At 44.9% G+C, this 18483-nt stretch overlaps 1 protein-coding gene across 1 annotated transcript in view; it reads right to left on the minus strand.

Annotated features, from left to right (window-relative positions):
- Window positions 1–2504: 2504 nt before the first annotated feature.
- Window positions 2505–18483, minus strand: part of Pi4KIIalpha (phosphatidylinositol 4-kinase II alpha) — an 81289-nt gene continuing 65310 nt past the window's right edge. Inside the window, exon 9 of the mRNA XM_084591567.1 lies at window positions 2505–4167. Coding sequence (XP_084447693.1) covers window positions 3988–4167 — 180 coding nt within the window. The 3' untranslated portion in view covers window positions 2505–3987. The remainder of the gene's footprint in view (window positions 4168–18483) is intronic.

Below are 18483 nucleotides of genomic sequence, written 5' to 3' on the forward strand. Positions count from 1 at the left end.
GTAAAATTTTTACTAGAATATTCGAATGTCAAAATACCTCTGGAGTTGTCCTTTAAAACCTAGATTACTTTCTTGTAGCCTCCGTTCCCGTTCCATATTTATCATACAAAGCATGAACAGCAGTGGTGATAGAGAACACCCTTGTTTTAATCCTTTGCATACCTTGACAGCTTCCTATTTATCCCTTGTCATGTAATTTCTATTTTGTTATCCCGGTATATTTCCTGTAGGAAATCTGTTATCTCATGACTGATACCTTCTTATATTCTACAGGAGTTCCGAGTTTACGTTGTCGTACGCCCAGTTTATGTCCAGGAAGGCTAAATACAAAGGTCTATTTTCCACTCCAGATATTTCAATGCACTGGGTAAGCACGAACACGCTATCATCTAAGCGCCTACTATTTCTAAACTCGTTTTGAAGTTCTCAGAGTATCTTCTTACTTTCTACCCATGATTGCATTTTTAATTTTACCGCCTGCATGACCAACCTGTATATAACAGATGTGATTAAAATCGGCCTATAGGATTTTAAGTGCATTCTATCTTCTCTCCCTTTATAAATCAAATTCTTTTTACTCTGTTGCCAGCTGTCCGGAATTTGCTTATTCATTATGACTGTATTTCCAAAGCTTTTAACAACATTTCCTTACTTCTTGGACCAAGTTCATTAATCAGCATGATTGGAATTTCATCTATTCCTGTAGATGTGCTTTTAGGAATATTTTTTCTTCCTTTTCCCTGTTTAGATTGGTCAGTTCTCAGCTGCCTTGTATCCAGCGATCTTGCTTTGTTGCTCCCCAATTTACGGAATTACCCTGCCATCACTCTTAAATGACTCGACTAAAACTGATGTAATGTAGTTCACAGCGTTGTCTCCCTTTAAACAATTTCCCTCGTCATCTCGAATCCGTTACTGCTTTCTTTGATTCCTTGTACCTAGCCAGCTTATATGGTTCCAGAATTTGCTTGGTCCACCTTTAGTGGCATCGTGTATTTCAGCCATCCAGTGATCGGTGGACTGCTTTATTTTACTTTGGATGAGACCCTGTACATCATTTCTTTTGTTGATACGATTCCCATTTTCAATGAACTACAAGAGCGCATTTAGCAGGTTTGGAATTGCAAATCGTTAAAATGGCAGAAATTAGATTTAATTGAGTTCGCCATATATATATTACAAAGATGTGCATACATACAAAGAATAAGGATGGTGAAAAACATGTTAACAAATCCTCGAGTCGGCCATGTTTGAGGGTGTAAGTACCAGGAGGCACGGTTTTCGGCGCCATTTTTCAATGGCTTTGAGCATTCCTGTGCGCTCGCCACTGTACGGTTGTGCTCTGCAGTGTACAATATTCTTTAGTAATGAGATGAAAAAATCGTTTCGGTCGATTTACCCTACTATACCCCCTTAAACTGGACTCTGGTGGCTCCTGAGCCAGGGTTCACAATGGAGCGCATACACTCGGTAAGCGAGCAGTCAGGCATAGAGAGCTTCATGCCTTCTCTACCTCCTCACCCCTCCCTAGAAATAACACGCAACTCTGTGTAGAGACTAGGCATACATACTCCCCTCCCACATTGCCTTATTCCACTACAATTGCTCCTTCCTGTACCTTTTCCTGTACCCTGCACCCGCCGGGGTGGCGCAGTGGTTACGGCGCTCGACTACTGTTCCCAAGGACGCGGGATCGAATCCCGGCCTCGGCGGCCGCTTTTCGATGGAGACGAAAAGCAAGGTGCCCGTGTGCTGTGCGATGTCAGTGCACGTTAAAGAACCCCAGGTGGTCGAAATTTTCGGAGTCCTCCACTACGGCGTCTCTCATAGCCTAAGTCGCTTTGGGACGTTAAACCCCACAAACCAAGCAGCCAACCTTTTCTCTTCCCTCCATGTCCCCTCCCTCTGCCTAGAGGACCCATCACCAAGGGGCCTAGAATACCTCAAGATATGGCAGACCCTACTGAACTCCAATGTCCCGATCATGCAAATTGCCACCAGCAGTGCCACGAGTGTTATGGACTTTGAAGAACAAACATTTGAATGCACTGGGATTGTGCAAAAACCTGGGGGCTGCATGCCCCGAATTCCTTTGTTAAAATAGATTTCCTGCCCGTCTGCCCACCCAAAGCAATACATCTTAGAGAAAAACTGTGGCCTGGGGCAACAATGTGCATCAAATATGTCTATTTTCTGCCAATGAATCAGAGAACATTTATACTTCCCCACACATGGCTTCAGTACAGATGGTATCCATACCAAATACTGGTGCTTAATTCAAGTGAAATTCGTACAGAAGCTGAACCAGCAGCAGTTCGCATTGCACACACATCCCATTACGGCCAGAAATGGACATCCTAGTCTCTCAACATTTCACAGTGGGAACTACTCTCTTCAAACGGTTTACAGCATTCTGCAAATTGTATATTCAGCTGGACACACACTGATGAGTTGCTCTCCACAAACTAGTGTGTGTGTTTAAAAAAGATTTCAACAAACAGTACCACAGGGTCCATACATTTATTCAATAACAAGAAACTTCATATTTAGCAAAATAAAAACAGTGTGTTCCTTCTCAAGACATGCGCATCTTTTACTTTGTGAGCCATGTGTTCTTTACCGTAAATGTTAACACACCAAAATCTCCCTCAATTAACAAAATTAACAAAAATTGCAATAAAACTGCATCTTGTAATTAGACTAAATTTAAAAATGCTCAGAAAGCAGCAATTCAGTGACAAAATACATTAAAAAATCACTCGTTTTGCTTCATCATTGCTTCATTTTCCCCCGAGAAATATATTAAGAAAACCAAACATATACCAACCAAATAGGTAAGCAAAACATCAAAACATGGTAGTGCTCTATAGTTAGTGGTTTTTGCCATTTGCTGCACAAGTTGCAGGCATAGATAAAGTGTATGTTCTGCTTTTCCGACAGCTGCTATCACAGTTGCCATCAAGATCATCCATTGACACAAAAGAGCTGCATGCAGTGAGTCAGGGCAGCGCCCTTCTACTTGGCAGGAGAGAAGTAGCAACAAAGGCATGCTACCTCAACATTACCACAGGCGCAGGCTACAGCTATGTTGGCAAGCACACACAGTCAGTTACACCTATTTCCACTGCACAGCAGCAAGGTGCAGCAGCAGCCCATATCACCCAACAATGCCACCACATTCAATTATAAACAGTTCTTTGGCTTCGCATAAAGAATTTGCTTGTATTTTTAGACCAGAAAGTAACACACATGCGTAAAGCTTCTACAGCAGCTTCTCTTCCACGCATGATAATGTCATGTACAAATGCCTGCAAGATGTGTGTGTGCCTGGTCTATAATGGCTTCTTCATGAAGCTACACCTCACAGAGGCAACTGGTCCTAAACAAAAGGCCACACGGTTAAACATGCGCCGGCTCCGATACAAGCTACAGCTGAAGTAACTCAGGCATCCAATGGAGCAGCACACAGAATTTCCGATTTATACTAGATTCTACTTCAGAGCACACAGCCTTTTGCATGCAAAGAAGGCTGTTAAGCATCAAAAGCAGTTTCACACACTATAAAACTAAGCTGAACAGATATGAACAGTAAAAGCTCAGCATCTGAAACAGATCATTTTCATTCTGAATTTCACCCTGCAGAAATTCATTGCATTTCCAAGCTTTTTTTTTTTCATGGGCCAAGAAACTGCCTCCAACTACTTTCTCCACACTGGAAAGTAAAGCGAGTCCTCTGGAGCACAATCCACAGGACATCTGAAGTGACTAGCAGTTGGCAACAACTTAACTTCTTCCACCATGTAAGCACAAAAAAAACTCAAAATGCGTGCACGCCGAGCTTCTGCACTCCCACGAACAGCCAGACATTGGTTTTTATTGTGTTAAAGATTACACCAAAGCCAAAAGAAAAAAAAGACAACCTCCAGAGACAAAGGACAATCCTAGCATGCTTTGAACAACTGCAGCCCCAGGCTCAGCAGAAAGGTGTCAGCACCAGGAGAAGAAAGGGGCCTTGTTTTGGAAGCTCTGGATGAAGTTGTCGTTCAGGGACTTTATCCGTCCCCGTGCACCTGGCCGTCGGCTACTGCGCTCCATAATGACTGCAGGCATCTGCACCAATTGCACAGGGGACTTGCCATCTTTCAATGCCTGGTTCAGGTTCAGGATCTGCAAAGACCACACATTTGGCTCACATGTTTCTGCTATCAGTTGAAATCAGAACAGGCAAAAAAGGAAGATTTGATTTTGCACCCTGACTGAGCAAAGTCTACTGTGCAGAAAGCACTAATAAGCCCTCCAACAGCTAATACCTTTGCATCCTTGTGTTGGCAATAATGCTTTGCTGTTAGCATTCTTGGCCAACACTGATGATACATGGAAAAACAGTGGGTTTCTGCAGTACAAGGACTCAAATCTCTTTTTATACAGATTTTATTACACTTTATTGGAACAGGATGCATGGAAAAAAAGATACCACAAAAATCAGTGCTGCAAACCTGCAGGACATCGCATCCTACCACCAATGTAATTTTCTTTCAACACTATACCGACTGAAGTACAGAATTCACAACCAAGGTTTGAATGAGCCCACTGTTTAAGACCTGTATTTATGGGTTTTACAATGGGTCCATGCTGTCACATTTGAGAACTAGAATCTTGGCAGCATTTTTTTCTTCTCAGCACATCAGCAATGCTTGACTGTAAGATAAGTTTCACATACCAGTTTTTAAGCAGCATCAGCTGCAGCCTGGCTATACCCACTGCAGGGCGAAGGCCTCTCCCATATTTCTCCAATTAACCCGGTCCTGTGCTAGCTGCATCCACTTGACCCCTGCAAACTTCTTAACGTCATCCACCCACCTAATTTTCTGCCGCCCCCTGCTACGCTTTCCTTCCCTTGGAGTCCAGTTTGTTACCCTAAGGGACCATCGGTTATCCTCTCTTCACACTACATGTCCTGCCCGTGCCCATTTCTTCTTCTTAACTGCCACTAGAATATTAGTAACTTGAGTTATTTCTCTGACCCACTCTGTACGCTTCCTATCTCTTAATGTTACCCCTACCATTTTTCGTTCCATAGCCCTCTGGGTTGTTCTCAACTTGAAGGGACACTGCAGCAATTTTTGCAAAAGTTGGGCTTTCAGCAGAAAGCCATAATTTTTCATGCTGCAAACTCGAATATCAGATTAAAATTAGGCAGAAGAAAGCAGAAATAGCGTTTTTTTCAGCAGAAATACGCAGCCCGCGCGATGGGGCTCACCGCGGGTTGCGCCGCCGCCCGTGATTGGCCAAGACGTCGCGTGACGACATTCTGAAGACCGGGAAGCTGCCGATGAGGCTTTGTGAATGTCATTATCGCATGCCATTTCCACATGAATGACCATCGGGATTTTTACCGCATGTATCCGTACCAGATACGCCCACAAACGATACAGTCCGTTGTGGGGAGCGTAGATTTGGCATGACAACTTGCTTTGGTTACAGTGAGGCATTTTGAAAAGTAGTGTGTGTCATTATTAACAGAAACTACATGGCCCTCAGCGAAACCTCGGCCCGCATATTCCTGGGAAGGAAGGGCAGCGAACAATGCCCTAGCCGACTACCTCCGTCTCAGGCCTCTCGCCCCGCCAGAAAGGTCATTGTTGTGAAAAATGAGCCCAAAGCTTGGTGTACCAAATCCTGCTTTGAATGCCAGTCGTGGCACCTTGGGGAAACGAAGAATTTTATAGAAAGGGTGAAGCAGTACACAGCTACCGCCAGACAAAAGAATAAGCGAAACGCGGTTGCAGAGCTCTGCAATGCATACGAGGCACTGACGGGGCATTGTGCTGGAGACCAAGTGAAATATGCGCAGAATGCTGCTTACCAAATCCTGCTTTGAATGCCAGTCGTGGCACCTTGGGGAAACGAAGAATTTTATAGAAAGGGTGAAGCAGTACACAGCTACCGCCAGACAAAAGAACAATAAGCGAAACGCGGTTGCAAAGCTCTGCAATGCATATGAGGCACTGACGGGGCCATTGTGCTAGAGACCAAGTGAAATATGCGCAGAATGCTGCTTAAGTCATACGACATTTAGCAGACGTGGAGAGCATTTTCTTTTTATTGTACTGTCACAATACACGTTTAGTGAATTGACGGCTGACGTATGTTGAAAGCCAAGCTGCAGCTCCTCCGCACCCATATCTTCATGAGAAAACAGTGTTCTGAAATGTGTTTTCTTACAAGAGCTTCGTCGTTCTCATTTCCAACTTAATGTGCATCCCCAAACAAGACAGGGCTATGTAAAATGACGAGGTAGCAACGGGTGCAAAATCGCAAGGCCATGTATGAGCAACTTCAATGATTGATTGCTTGGACGCACCGAAGGAAACCTCGCTCTTTGCGCTCCTTACCTGAATGCGCCTATACCCAGCTGAGCGGTACCCACCTTATCTTCTAATAATGCTCCCGTAAAGGTTCCACAAACCTATCAGGCATGTGCCGTGCTGGAAAAGATCTCGCAGTCTTCACAACCTAATGAAGAAAAAACAGCGCAAAGAACGGGACGAAGCACGCCTGGAATACCTTTCCGTGTAATCGCATCCGAAAAGGAGTCATGGCAGAAATTGCTCGCGACTTTTCTTAGAGATAAGTTAAAATTGCTAACAGTTGATGACCCCTTTGTGATCGATGGCTCAGAAAAGGTTATAGATTATTTAAGTATTAAACATGACTGCAACCTAAATGCCTTCTCGGTAGACATCAAAGATCATTTTTACATTATGTACAGTCAAAGCTCGTTATAATGAACACGCATATAACGAATTATTGAATATATCGAACTCTTCTGAAATATTTTTGTCAAACACATGTATTTTTAACTTCCCATAGCGAACGTGGTTCGGCATGAAATGGATATAACGAACTTTGTGACGCCAAGCACTACCTCACTTTAATAGCAGGAGGCAGGCTTCGTTGCACTATAAGTGTGTCGTGCAGTGTAGCAAACGTTCAGGACTACCTCGCAGGCGCTGACAGTGCCACAGATGCTACATCGGCATTGAGAGTTGACAGCCAAAGAAATCGTTTGCACCTCACAATCGCTGACAGCGCCCCTTTAGCAGCGGCATGATTGAATGTTGCTTTTGTCCTTTAGTGTTAGCCGCGGCGTGGCCGTCGTAGCGCTCTGTGGAGGCTGCGTCGGTGGTCGTGCTAGTGTGCGTAGTGCTGTGGCGGTGAACGTGAAAAAAAGAGCAGCACTGATGTTAAAGACCAAGCTCGAGCTAATTTAACGTGTGGAGAACAGTGAAAAGAAGTGCGTTCTTGCGGACTAATTGGCATAACAAAGATCACTTTGAATACCATTCTGAAGAACAAAGCTGTCATCAAGGCACAAGCACAAGAGACTATGCGGACAAGTGCACAGTGTCTTCGGCCCCCTGCGTTCAGCGACGTGGAGAAAGTGCTCTACAAATGGTTTTTGGATGTCAGAGCTCGAAACATACCAGTGTCGGGACCGATGCTTCAACAAAAAGCGAAAGACTTTGCCTGCATCCTCGATGCCGAAAACTTTGTCGCCAGCTCCGGATGGCTGCAAAGGTTCAAGGCATGCATTGATATCGTAGGCAAAACGATCTCTGGCGAAAGCGAGACGGTTAACTGCGAGACCATCAGAAAGTGGTTGGACGAGGAGTGGCAGCACATCCTTACAAGATATCAGCCTAAGGACATCTTTAATGCAGACGAAACGGGCCTATTTTGGCAGATGCTACCCAGGCATACCCTTGATGCGCATGGATAGCCGTGCCATGGTGGGAAGCAAAGAAAGGCCCGGATCACTGTTTTGCTTGCCGCCAACATGGACAGCATTGCGAAGCTGCGACCCTTTGTCATCAAGAGATTATGCAGGAAAGGGGGCCGCATACTCCCCGTAAAGTATGCTTCTAACAAATAATGACGCGTGAACTTTTCGCGAAGTGGCTGCATGCTTGGTACTGCGAGCTTGTGCGCGAGGGTCGCAAAGTGTGCATCCTCGTTGATAACTGTACCGCACACAACACAGATGTAGCACTCAATAACATTGAAGTTTGCTTTCTTCCGCCTAACTCTACAGCCAAGCTGCAGCCTTTACATCAGGGCGTCATCAGAGCCTTCAAGGCAGTTTACAAGAGGAGACTGATTGACACTCTTCTCCTGAAGCTTCGGATGAAGCAGGACTTGAAGATCGACTTGCTGGGAGCATTAAAGCGGCATGGGACAGCGTGAAAGGCGAATCGATTGCCAACTGCTTTCAGCACGCAGGTTTTGTTCCAGCAGAGGCCCGTGTATCAAGTGACGATCCCGACGAAGCAGAAGCAGAGCTACGCGAGCTCGATGAGGCCTGGAACGATTTTTCGCGTCTTGCTGGTGACATGCCCACAACAATGACTGTAGAAGACTTTGTAGGTGGCGACGACATCGCAGTGACCACGGCTGTACTGACGAACGCTGAAATCGCTGTGGAAGTCTCTAAACATCCCGCAGACAATGCTCAGGCTGCCCCTGCAGACGATGAGAACATTCCGACTTCACAAGAAGCGCTTGCTGCATTGGATTTACTGCGCCGCTACTGCAGTGCTATTGAGGACAGTGGGTTTGCCCTTGTTGAATGTTTGAAAACTGTGGAACAGGACGCGATATGGAACGCGATCAACACAAAAAATGAATGATGGCTTAGCTCTGCTATACCTGAATATACGTAGCGAAAAGCAGTGACTACCTGGGGGTCAGAAGAAGTTAATTTCTCCAGTCTTCTGCGCTGTTCTCCAGCAGCAAAACTCTTTTTGGCTTCCATGTCTAGCGCGCCTAAGTTCACCGGCGTTCTATAATTCGTTTACAGAAAAGGAAAGGCACAGCATCTGTCACTCGCAGAAGGCAAGTGCCGGCCGGCGGCGTTGGAGCGCACTCATTCCCTCTTGATCCTCATAGCTGATGGCAGATGGGTGACGTTACATCCTTGACGTAACCCTAATTGAGCGACTTTCAATTGGTATTTTCAAATTCCGCGCCAATCGCAGTATTTGTCATTCGCGGAATCCCGCTATCCTCCCGGTAGACAAGCGGAATTATGAAGACCGTTCACGACCCGTGGCGTGGCGCAGCGGTAAAGCGCTCGGTTGGGGATCGAAAAGATGGAGGTTCGATTCCTGGATGGATACTACAATTTTTTTTTTAATCAAGAGGAGTCACGCACCTCTTAAAGGCACCTGCGCTAGTGACGTCACTCAGCGAGTTAGCGCATGCGCAGCTGTAGCTAAAAGTGATCACACGCACGCCAGACTCTGTGTTGACTAGCCTAGTGAAGCTTTTCACTTCAAAAGCAGGCCGTGATAATGCAGTTCTTTGCGCGTAAATAAATGGACGTGACCTAAGCAAGCACCCTCAGAGTTGCTGTGCCTTTTGATTCAATTTTGCTGCTCTTGCATGTAATTTCTATGAAATTTTATATTACGAATTATGGATATAGTGATCTCTTTTCTGATTTTTTAACTGTTCGTTATAACGAGGTTTCACTGTATCATGTCACCAAGTAGAGGCATGGCAGCATTTCTGTGATTTAAAGCCTTGAGTACACTCACTGAATCCGTGCAGATGTGTTCTCAATGCCTTCATTCACTATTTTTTCTACAGCTGTCAGGATAGCATCGGATTCAGCTGTAAAGATTGATGCACACTGAGGAAGCCTAATTATTTGTTCCCAGTTCTCCCCAATTACTGTACCTTTCTTTCACTGTGCGAGATTCTCGTACTATATGCTCTTTAGCAGTTTGGCATTTGTTGAAGTTTGTTGGAGTGAGGTCACAGACTGTTGGAAGTTTGTACCATGGGGGCAGGGGGCGGTTTTTGGGGCAGTATCAGGCAATGTGTCCAGAATTTCCAGCTCTCTGCAAATGTCTTCGAAGTGCATTATCAGTTAGCAGAGGTGTTTTTTCTGTGACCGTATCCGTATTCTGTGACACAGTACATGCCCATCCTTCAGTACAGTATATGCCTCCCATTTCATGCCCTCTAGTTCCTCTAACAGCACTGCTAAACTAGCTTCACTAGCTAGGGTTCTAGCATTAAACGTTGCCAGGGTCAGTTTTTTATGGCGGCCTGTCCAGCGGAGCCAGGCATTCTTAGCACCCCCTGCTGCGTCACAGGTCTGACCGCCGCCGTGGTGAGTTGTTCCGCAGCCGCTGGTGACTGAAGGACGGGGTTTTATGGAGCTTATCATAGGAGGTTGCAGCCAATTACTGCACCAGGGTGGCCAACTCCTGTTCTGGAGAGGGAGTGCGTTGCCGGAGGTGTTCACCGGCATCAGGTCGCACCCCAAACCTGTTTATGCAATTCCATCGACACGCGGATTTTTTTATTTTTTTTCATCCGGTGGAGAATTGCGCGGCACCGGGATTTGAACCCTGGTCCTCTTGCATGCGAGGCGGATGTACTACCGCTCCGCCACCGCTGCAAAGTAGTCAGGACCGTAATGAGATTGGCGGTAGGGAAAAACACTCAGACGTTCCACCAGTGACGAAGGACGAGGTCAAGAAAGCACTAGAAACTATGAAAAGGGGGAAATCAGCTGGAGAGGATCAGATAACTACAGATTTGCTGGAGGACGGGGGGGGATATCGTGCTAGAAAAACTGGCCACCCTGTATACGCAGTGCCTGGTGTCATCGACGGTACCGGAACCATGGAAGAACGCAAACATTATCCTCAATCATAAGAAAGGGGACCCTTAGGACCTTAACAATTACAGATCAATCAGCTTACTCTCTGTTACGTATAAGGTATTTACTAAGGTAATCGCTAACAGAACCAGGACAACCATAAACTGCAATCAAGCAAAGGATCAAGCAGGTCTTCGGCAACGGTACTCCACTATCGATCATATCCATACCATGAACCTGGTGATAGAAAAATGCTCGGAATATAACCAGCCCTTATACATAGCATTCATTGATTACGAAAAAGCATTTGACTCAGTTGAAACCTCGGCGGTGATGCAGGCATTGCGAAATCAGGGGGTAGACGAGCCGTACGTGAAAGTGCTGGAAGACATATATAGTGGCTGCACAGCAACCATAGTTCTGCATTAAGAAAGTAGCAAAATTCCCATAAAGAAAGGTGTTCAGCAAGGAGACACAATCTCCCCAGTACTATTCACAGCTTGCTTAGAGGAAGTATTCAGACACTTGGAATGGGAGCAGTTAGGGATAAGGGTAGATGGAGAATACCTCACTAATCTGCGATTTGCTGATGACATTGGCTTGCTAAGCAACTCGGGGGATGAACTGCAAATAATGATTGATGACCTAGACAGGAAAAGTAGAAAGGTAGGCTTGAAAATCAATATGCAGAAGACTAAGGTAATGTTCAACAGCCTCGGGAAGGAACAGCAGTTTACATTAGGTAGCGAAATACTGGAAGTAGTAGGCGAATATGTCTACTTAGGACAGGTAGTAACCGCAGATCTGGACCATGGAAAGGAAATAACAAGAAGAATAAGATTGGGATGGAGTGCATTTGGCAAGTACTCACAGATTATGACTAGCAGCTTACCGGTATCGCTCAAGAAAAAAGTATACAGCAGTTGCATCTTGCCTGTACTCAACTATGGGGCTGAAACGTGGAGGCAAGAGAGTTCTACTTAAGTTGAGGACAACCCAGAGGGCTATGGTGAGGACAACCCAGAGGGCTATGGAACGAAAAATGGTAGGGGTAACATTAAAAGATAGAAAGCGTGCAGAGTGGGTCAGAGAAATAACTCATGTTACCGACATTCTAGTGGAAATTAAGAAGAAGAAATGGACATGGGCAGGACATGTAGTGCGAAGAGAGGATAGCCGATGGTCGCTGAGGGTAACAAACTGGATTCCAAGGGAAGGAAAGCATAGCAGGGGGCGGCGAAAGTTAGGTGGGCGGATGAGATTAAGAAGTTCGCAGGGGTCAAGTGGATGCAGCTAGCACAGAACCGGGTTAAGTGGAGAAATATGGGAGAGGCCTTCGCCCTGCAGTGGGTATAATCAGGCTGATGATGATGATGATTTAAGGTAGAAATGGCAGTTTTCTGTCAAACGTTACTACCAAAAATTTAAGTTCACTCTTTACTGGCAACTCAATCCCATTTAGGTGTAGCTTGGGATAGAGCTGTATACCTCGTTTCAGCGATAACATTACTGCCACTGTCTTCTGTGGGGAAAGTTCGAACCCATTTTTATCAGCCCATAAGGCTAGTTTATTTGGTGTTAAATGTACTTGTCTTTCACAAATTGATATGCTTGAGGACGTGCAGGCTGTTTGAAGGTCGTCGACATACAGCGAGAACATAATGGATTTTGGGATTACTTTGCTAATAGAATTCATTTTTACAATAAATAGTGTTGTGCTTAAAATGCGCCCCTGGGGTACCCTGTTCTGAACAAAGTTCCTTGACAAGGTGGTACCCAGCCGTACCTGAAATGAACGACCTGATAGAAAGTCCTACAGAACACTGAACTTCCGTTCCCGGGTGCCTAAATCTGCTACATCGTGTAGGATCCCGAAACTCCAAGTCATATCGTAAGCCTTTTCCATGTCAAAGAAAACAGCCAGGCAGCGTTGTTTGTGTATGAAAGCTTCCCGGACATTATTTTCAAGGCCCACTAAGTGGTCGGTTGTTGCACATCCTGCTTTAGAACCACATGAATATTAAGAAGTTTTAGATTCTAAAATAAAGGTTAGTCTGATGTTCAAAACATTTTCGAAACATTTTGCTAAACAGCTAGTCAGAGCTATGGGCCTGTAACTGCCAGCTGAGGTCGGCAGCTTTCTAGGTTTTAGAAACTGAACAATAACAGCTTGTTTCCAAGACTCTGCCCAAATTTTGTTAACCAGCGGCTGCAGAACAACTGACCACGGCGGCGGTCAGACCTGTGACGCAGCAGGGGGTGCCAAGAATTCCTGGCTTCGCTGGACAGGCCGCCATTGGAAACTGACCCTGGCAACGTTTAACGCAAAATTTCACAAATGCCTCTACAGAGGATTCGGATAAATGAACCAGCATTTCATAATGAATTTCGTCAGGGCCAGGCGCAGTCCGTTTTCCAGCAGCTAGGACATTCTTTACTTCTTGGAGTGTAATAAAACTATTATACAGTTAATTTCTGCTACCACTTGTTGGGAGTCTGTTTTTCAGCCATGTTTTTGTATTTTAAGAATGTTTCTGCGTAGTGTGAAGAACTTGAAATGTGTGTGAAATGTTTGCCAAGTATATTGGCCTGTTCTATGCTAGTCTGAACACCAGGGGCTGTGAGAATGGGAATTGTGAAGGGGGAAAAAGTTTCCACTGAGTTTATGAACTTGTTCCCACATTTTCTTAGACGTCATTGAGCTATTTATTGATGTGACATACCTCTGCCAGGATCCTTTTTTTCAGAGTTGCGACGAACCTATCTAGCTTTAGCTCTTGCCTTTTTAAAAACTACAAGATTTTCGTATGTAGGGTACCTCCGGAAAACACCGCATGCTTTATTTTGTCGCTTTTTGGCCTCCTTACATTCCCACGACCCCACATCTTGTGGTTTTGTCGCACCACACCCAAGGACTGTGGAATGGCGAGGTGTCCAGCAGTGATAATGCATGTCGCGAACTTTTTTATTTTGTCGACACTAGTGCACCCGAGAAAAGTTTTTCTAAATTTGCCTCTACATTAAATATCTCCCAATCTGCCAAGTAAAGTTTCCACCGTCGCAGCTTGGTCTGCATGAATGATGGTGTGGATGATGAGCTGATTATTGCTGGCAAGTGGTCACTACCATATGGATTGTTCAGAACATCCGATATAAATCATTAAAAATGGAAAGTGAACTAAAAGCCAAATCTAAAAAACTCATTTTTTCTGAGCTAGGTGAGCAGTACGTGGGTTTACAGGAGTTCAACAAGCAAATGTTAGAACGAAGAATAAAATCCTCAATAAGCTGTCCATGTGTATCACTTTTTTCACTTCTTCACAAAGGAGAGTGTGCATTAAAATCTACTATCAGGTAGGGTTTTGTTAGTTGGCTAAAAAGGTTTTCTAAATCATGAAAGGTTATTTTAAGATTCGGCTCTAGATACACAGAACACACAGTAAGGGTTTTAAAGGCAATTATTGTGGCTGCTACAGCTTCTAAGGGAGTATTTAATTTCAGTTCTTGAGCTTAAACTCCACTTTGCAATATGATGGCCACACTGCCCAAAAGCTTACTTGCTTGCCCTCGATCTCAGCAGAAGACCTGATGTTTTTTCAGTATATTTGTGTGTTTGGAACCTAAATTTGTTTCCTGCATGCACAGTGCAACTGGCGCGAGTGTATCTAGGATGCCTTTTACGTTATTAATATTCTTTAGAAGTCCTCTAGAGTTCCACTGTACCAGGAATGCTATTTTATTTTGTTGAAAGCTGGGAGACTTAAGTTTTTTCCAGGGCCCGTGATTCGGGCCTTGTCTGTTCTTGTTCGTTACAAGGAGCTCCGCTGTCTCTGTGATGAAGACTAGAGCAAAGAGCTGTCCTGGCTTGCGTTCATGTGTGCGACGCATATCCTGTTTTGGGGGTGGTGGAGGAGAATGAGCAACTTCCACCGGGGCCGGTGATGGCACTACCTCAGGCTCGTTTGTGGCCTGGGCAGGTGCCAACGGCCGTTGTGATGCCCTGCCCCGTCGCACCACATCGACGAGATTTGGTTTTTTGCTGTGAACTGAAATGAGTTCTTGGTTTTGTTGTATTGCATGCGTGCCTCTTTGTATGTGATGTTCTTTGTTGTTTTCAGTGTTATGATCTGCTTTTCTTTTCATTTTTGGCAGGACCAAAAGTATGCGGGGTGATTCCCCTCACAGTTTGCACAGCGTGGAACTGCGGTGCAGTTGTCATAGTTGTGGTCATTCGCAGCGCATTTCGCACAAGTTTTGCTGCCACGGCAACTTCGTGAACCATGGCCACATTTCTGGCAGCTGAAGCATCTCCTCGGATTTGGAATGTACGGTCGGAGATTTATTTTCATGTACCCCATTTCATTTGACTCTGGGAGGGTGCAGCTATTGAAAGTAAGAGCCAGATGTTTTGTAGGAATCTCCTTGTCATCCTTTTGGATTTTTATTCTGTGAACAGCTATGACGTTCTGGTCTGCTAGTCCTTCGCCCATTTCATCTTCAGTGAGAGCAATGAAGTCTATTTCAGATATTACTCCTTTTACAATGTTCAAGGATTGGTGGGAGGGAAGGAGATGGGAATGTCCCCAAGCGACAATATTTTTCAAGTTGGAGGACTGGTACTTGGTTTGTACTTCAAGCAAGAGGTCACCATTTGCAAGTTTTGATACTTTGTATGCAGGGCCCAGGTTTTTAGTGAGACACTCTGACACAATAAAAGAAGAGATTTTTCGAGCAGGTTTTTCAAGTTCCTCAGTATGTACGACGTGAAACTTTGGAAATGTCTCTTTCGTTTTCACAAAAAAATGACTTTTGTTTGGAGGGCAATCACTTGTTTGGGATAAATAATCCATAAAAGTTTTTTTTTTGGTAGTTGTGCCTGCCACCCACCTTGGAGCTCAACGAGGAGGCGGAACAGGAACTTGCAAGAAGTCCTGCCCATGCCACCAGTACACCACAACTATAACCAAATATGGGCAACTCAGGATAGCTACTCCACACAAGGGTAACCCTTGCTGCCAAGAAGAAAAAAAAAAACAAGAAATGAAGAGGAGAATGAAGAGGAGACAGGACAGTGTGAGAAAAGAGATGGGAAAGTGAAAGATGCAGGGGAGGACAGGAAAAGGCGACTGCCGATTTCCCTCGGGTGGGTCAGCCCGTGCCGTCTATGGGAAGTGTGGGCCAAAGTGGTGTGTTGCCTCCACTGAGGGGCCTTAAAGGTTCTAACGCTCGGCATTGGCTCAACCACCAGGATCCCCTGTTCCCCAGACACGGCGCTGCCACGCACGGCTAAGCGCGAGTGCTCGGTGTCCGTGGTGTCGCACATATCACGCAAACATCTGCTTTAGTAGACGCCCCTTGCGGGAATCTATTGCTAGGCATGCCTATATGAAGTTATTTCACTAATTAGTAACCTGGTGTATTCCAATTAGTTACTAATTAGGTATCCTTAAGTTGTTTCATCATTCTTGTGAAGAATCACACTGCTTCAATGTCTTCTGGTTGTTGTGACGTCATCATCCACGATTCCTCATTTTGACCCAATTTATAAGTTCCGCAGTGTTCATAAGGAATAATTATTTAATTACATAGTTTTATCGCAATCTGACACAAATCCAGCATTTTTCTACTCATTCTGTGATATTTTCACACTGCTTCGACGACTTTCGGCCGATGTGACGTCACAACTTTAGTTTTCAGCTTTTTGTTTAATGCAAATTATATCCTTTTCGGTGACCTTAGGCATTAATGAGTCTTAATTACATGTTCCTAATCTAACTCGACACAAGCCCAGCAGTTCTAACCTCATTTTGACATTTTTTCATGCTTTTCTGACGTTCGCACTGTTTGCATGTCCCCGTGGTTATATTGATGGCCGTGCCATTTCAACATTTTTGGATCTAATTAACTATTATTCTACAGTCATCAAACTTAAGTTCTTGAATCATTTTTTATTCATTTACCTGATGCAATCATTCCTTTTCTCCCATCTTAATAGCTCTGGCGTTACAAGGGGTAAGACAGGTTTTGGGACCACATATTTTCTGCATGCACCCAGGCTTATGAGCGGCAAAATGTTTTTTCAAGCTGGTGATGCAGTATCATCATCGAAGCATGAAAACGAACGGCATGACACCACAGAGTAATTTCTTGACAATTGAAATGCATCCATTACACTGCACTTGCCAAGTGGATTAGTAGGCATTATGAAGATAGAAGGCTTTTAAAAGGCGCAATTCGCGGCGTGCATGGCCAGCAGAGGCGACCAGAAAGAGTCACGGTGGAGAGCGGAAACAGATGCAGTTTCCATCATGCATACCAGATGGTGCTATTGGGCAGTGGCCCGGCAGTGCTCTATTACAGGAAAACACCACACTCACGAGTTTGTTTACTTGCGTGCAACTGCTCATACATGTTGCTAGCCAGTGATATATGACTGTAGCCTGTCACGCGCTACACTTTTCAACCGCTCAAAAGCAGTCCTCCAAAATACCATAAACTTCCCGCGAACAATACACAGTGGATCGCAATACACAGGCTTCGTATGAGAAAAGAATGCGCTCATGTGTTTGCTCGCAAACATAGCGTTTTTTAAGCTATTCCTTTTGAAGAGCAGGCATAGAGCCCTATCACTCACACAACAGTAATAAAATAATAAAAACAAGCTCAAACGCCACACCCGCCAGCTGTGCTCGCCGTACAGATACACACAGTGCCAGAGTTTAGCTGGGTATCGGCGAGGTGCGAGAAAAAGGCAATAAAGCATCTCATTACAGTGTGACGAGACTTTTCAGCTGCCCGAAAGCAATCCTCTCCATGACGACCATAAACTTCCTGCGAACAATGCAGTGACCGGGGAGAGCGAGAACCATGACGCCTAGCCCCCGTCACCGAGTGCGAGCCTCCTTCCAGTGTCCTTGCTGCCGCCATTGTTTGTTGTTATGTCTCGACAGACATCTGTTTCGCCCCAATAATTTAGGAACGGTTGGATGGCTGGGCTATGCGTGGAGCCTCTTAAAAAAATAACTGAGGACGAGGACCAAGTAATCTGTGTCTGGCAGTGAGATACGCTTGACCCACTGCCCGGCTGCCTAGCTGGAATTCCTAAGTAGATTGCTTCCTGTACTACAAGCTCGCGTTTCACCGCAAGGTAAGTGAGTGCATAAAGACATTTATATGGAAGAAAAATTTGGCTGCGTACGCAGAACACCCTTCCAGACAAGCATGGTAGTGTGCGCCGACTCAAGCACACGCCGTTCGTGGGGACGCCACGAAGGCATCACACCTGATGGCAGGTGAAAGCAGCAGACTGTGCACTGAGACTTTTTCTGGCCGTGGGAAACAAGAGAGTTTCTCCTAAAAGCCCTGTACATTCGTGGTAGGCATACACTTATGATATCTTTGGCTGACAGCACTTGCGCGTTACAGCATGTTTGACTGGAATGAGCATGCCGACTTCTACAGGGGACAGGCGTCAGAGTGGAGAGAGGGAAATACCCCTCCTGTAGGGATCCTTCCAACCCCAACCAAAAGAAAAAACTGGCCTTTTAAAGTGGATGATGACTAACACAGACTACGAACACCACATTAACCAATTTTCTAAATTAAATTTTTTTTTTAAATCCCCAACAGATTTCCTGTTTTCAATGTAAAAATAATCCAGAATTACAAATTTCAATACAGTGTATATTTCAGAATAACGTACATATTTCATTTTTTCTTCAATAATCCAGGAACATTAGTATAACGAATTCGGCTAAAATTAACAGCGCCGCAGCTCGCAACTCTCGCGTCAAACAGAAACTGCCATT

This window comes from Amblyomma maculatum, chromosome 1, assembly GCF_055883805.1.
Source record: "Amblyomma maculatum isolate TAMU_Amacu chromosome 1, ASM5588380v1, whole genome shotgun sequence".
Lineage (NCBI taxonomy): Eukaryota > Metazoa > Arthropoda > Arachnida > Ixodida > Ixodidae > Amblyomma > Amblyomma maculatum.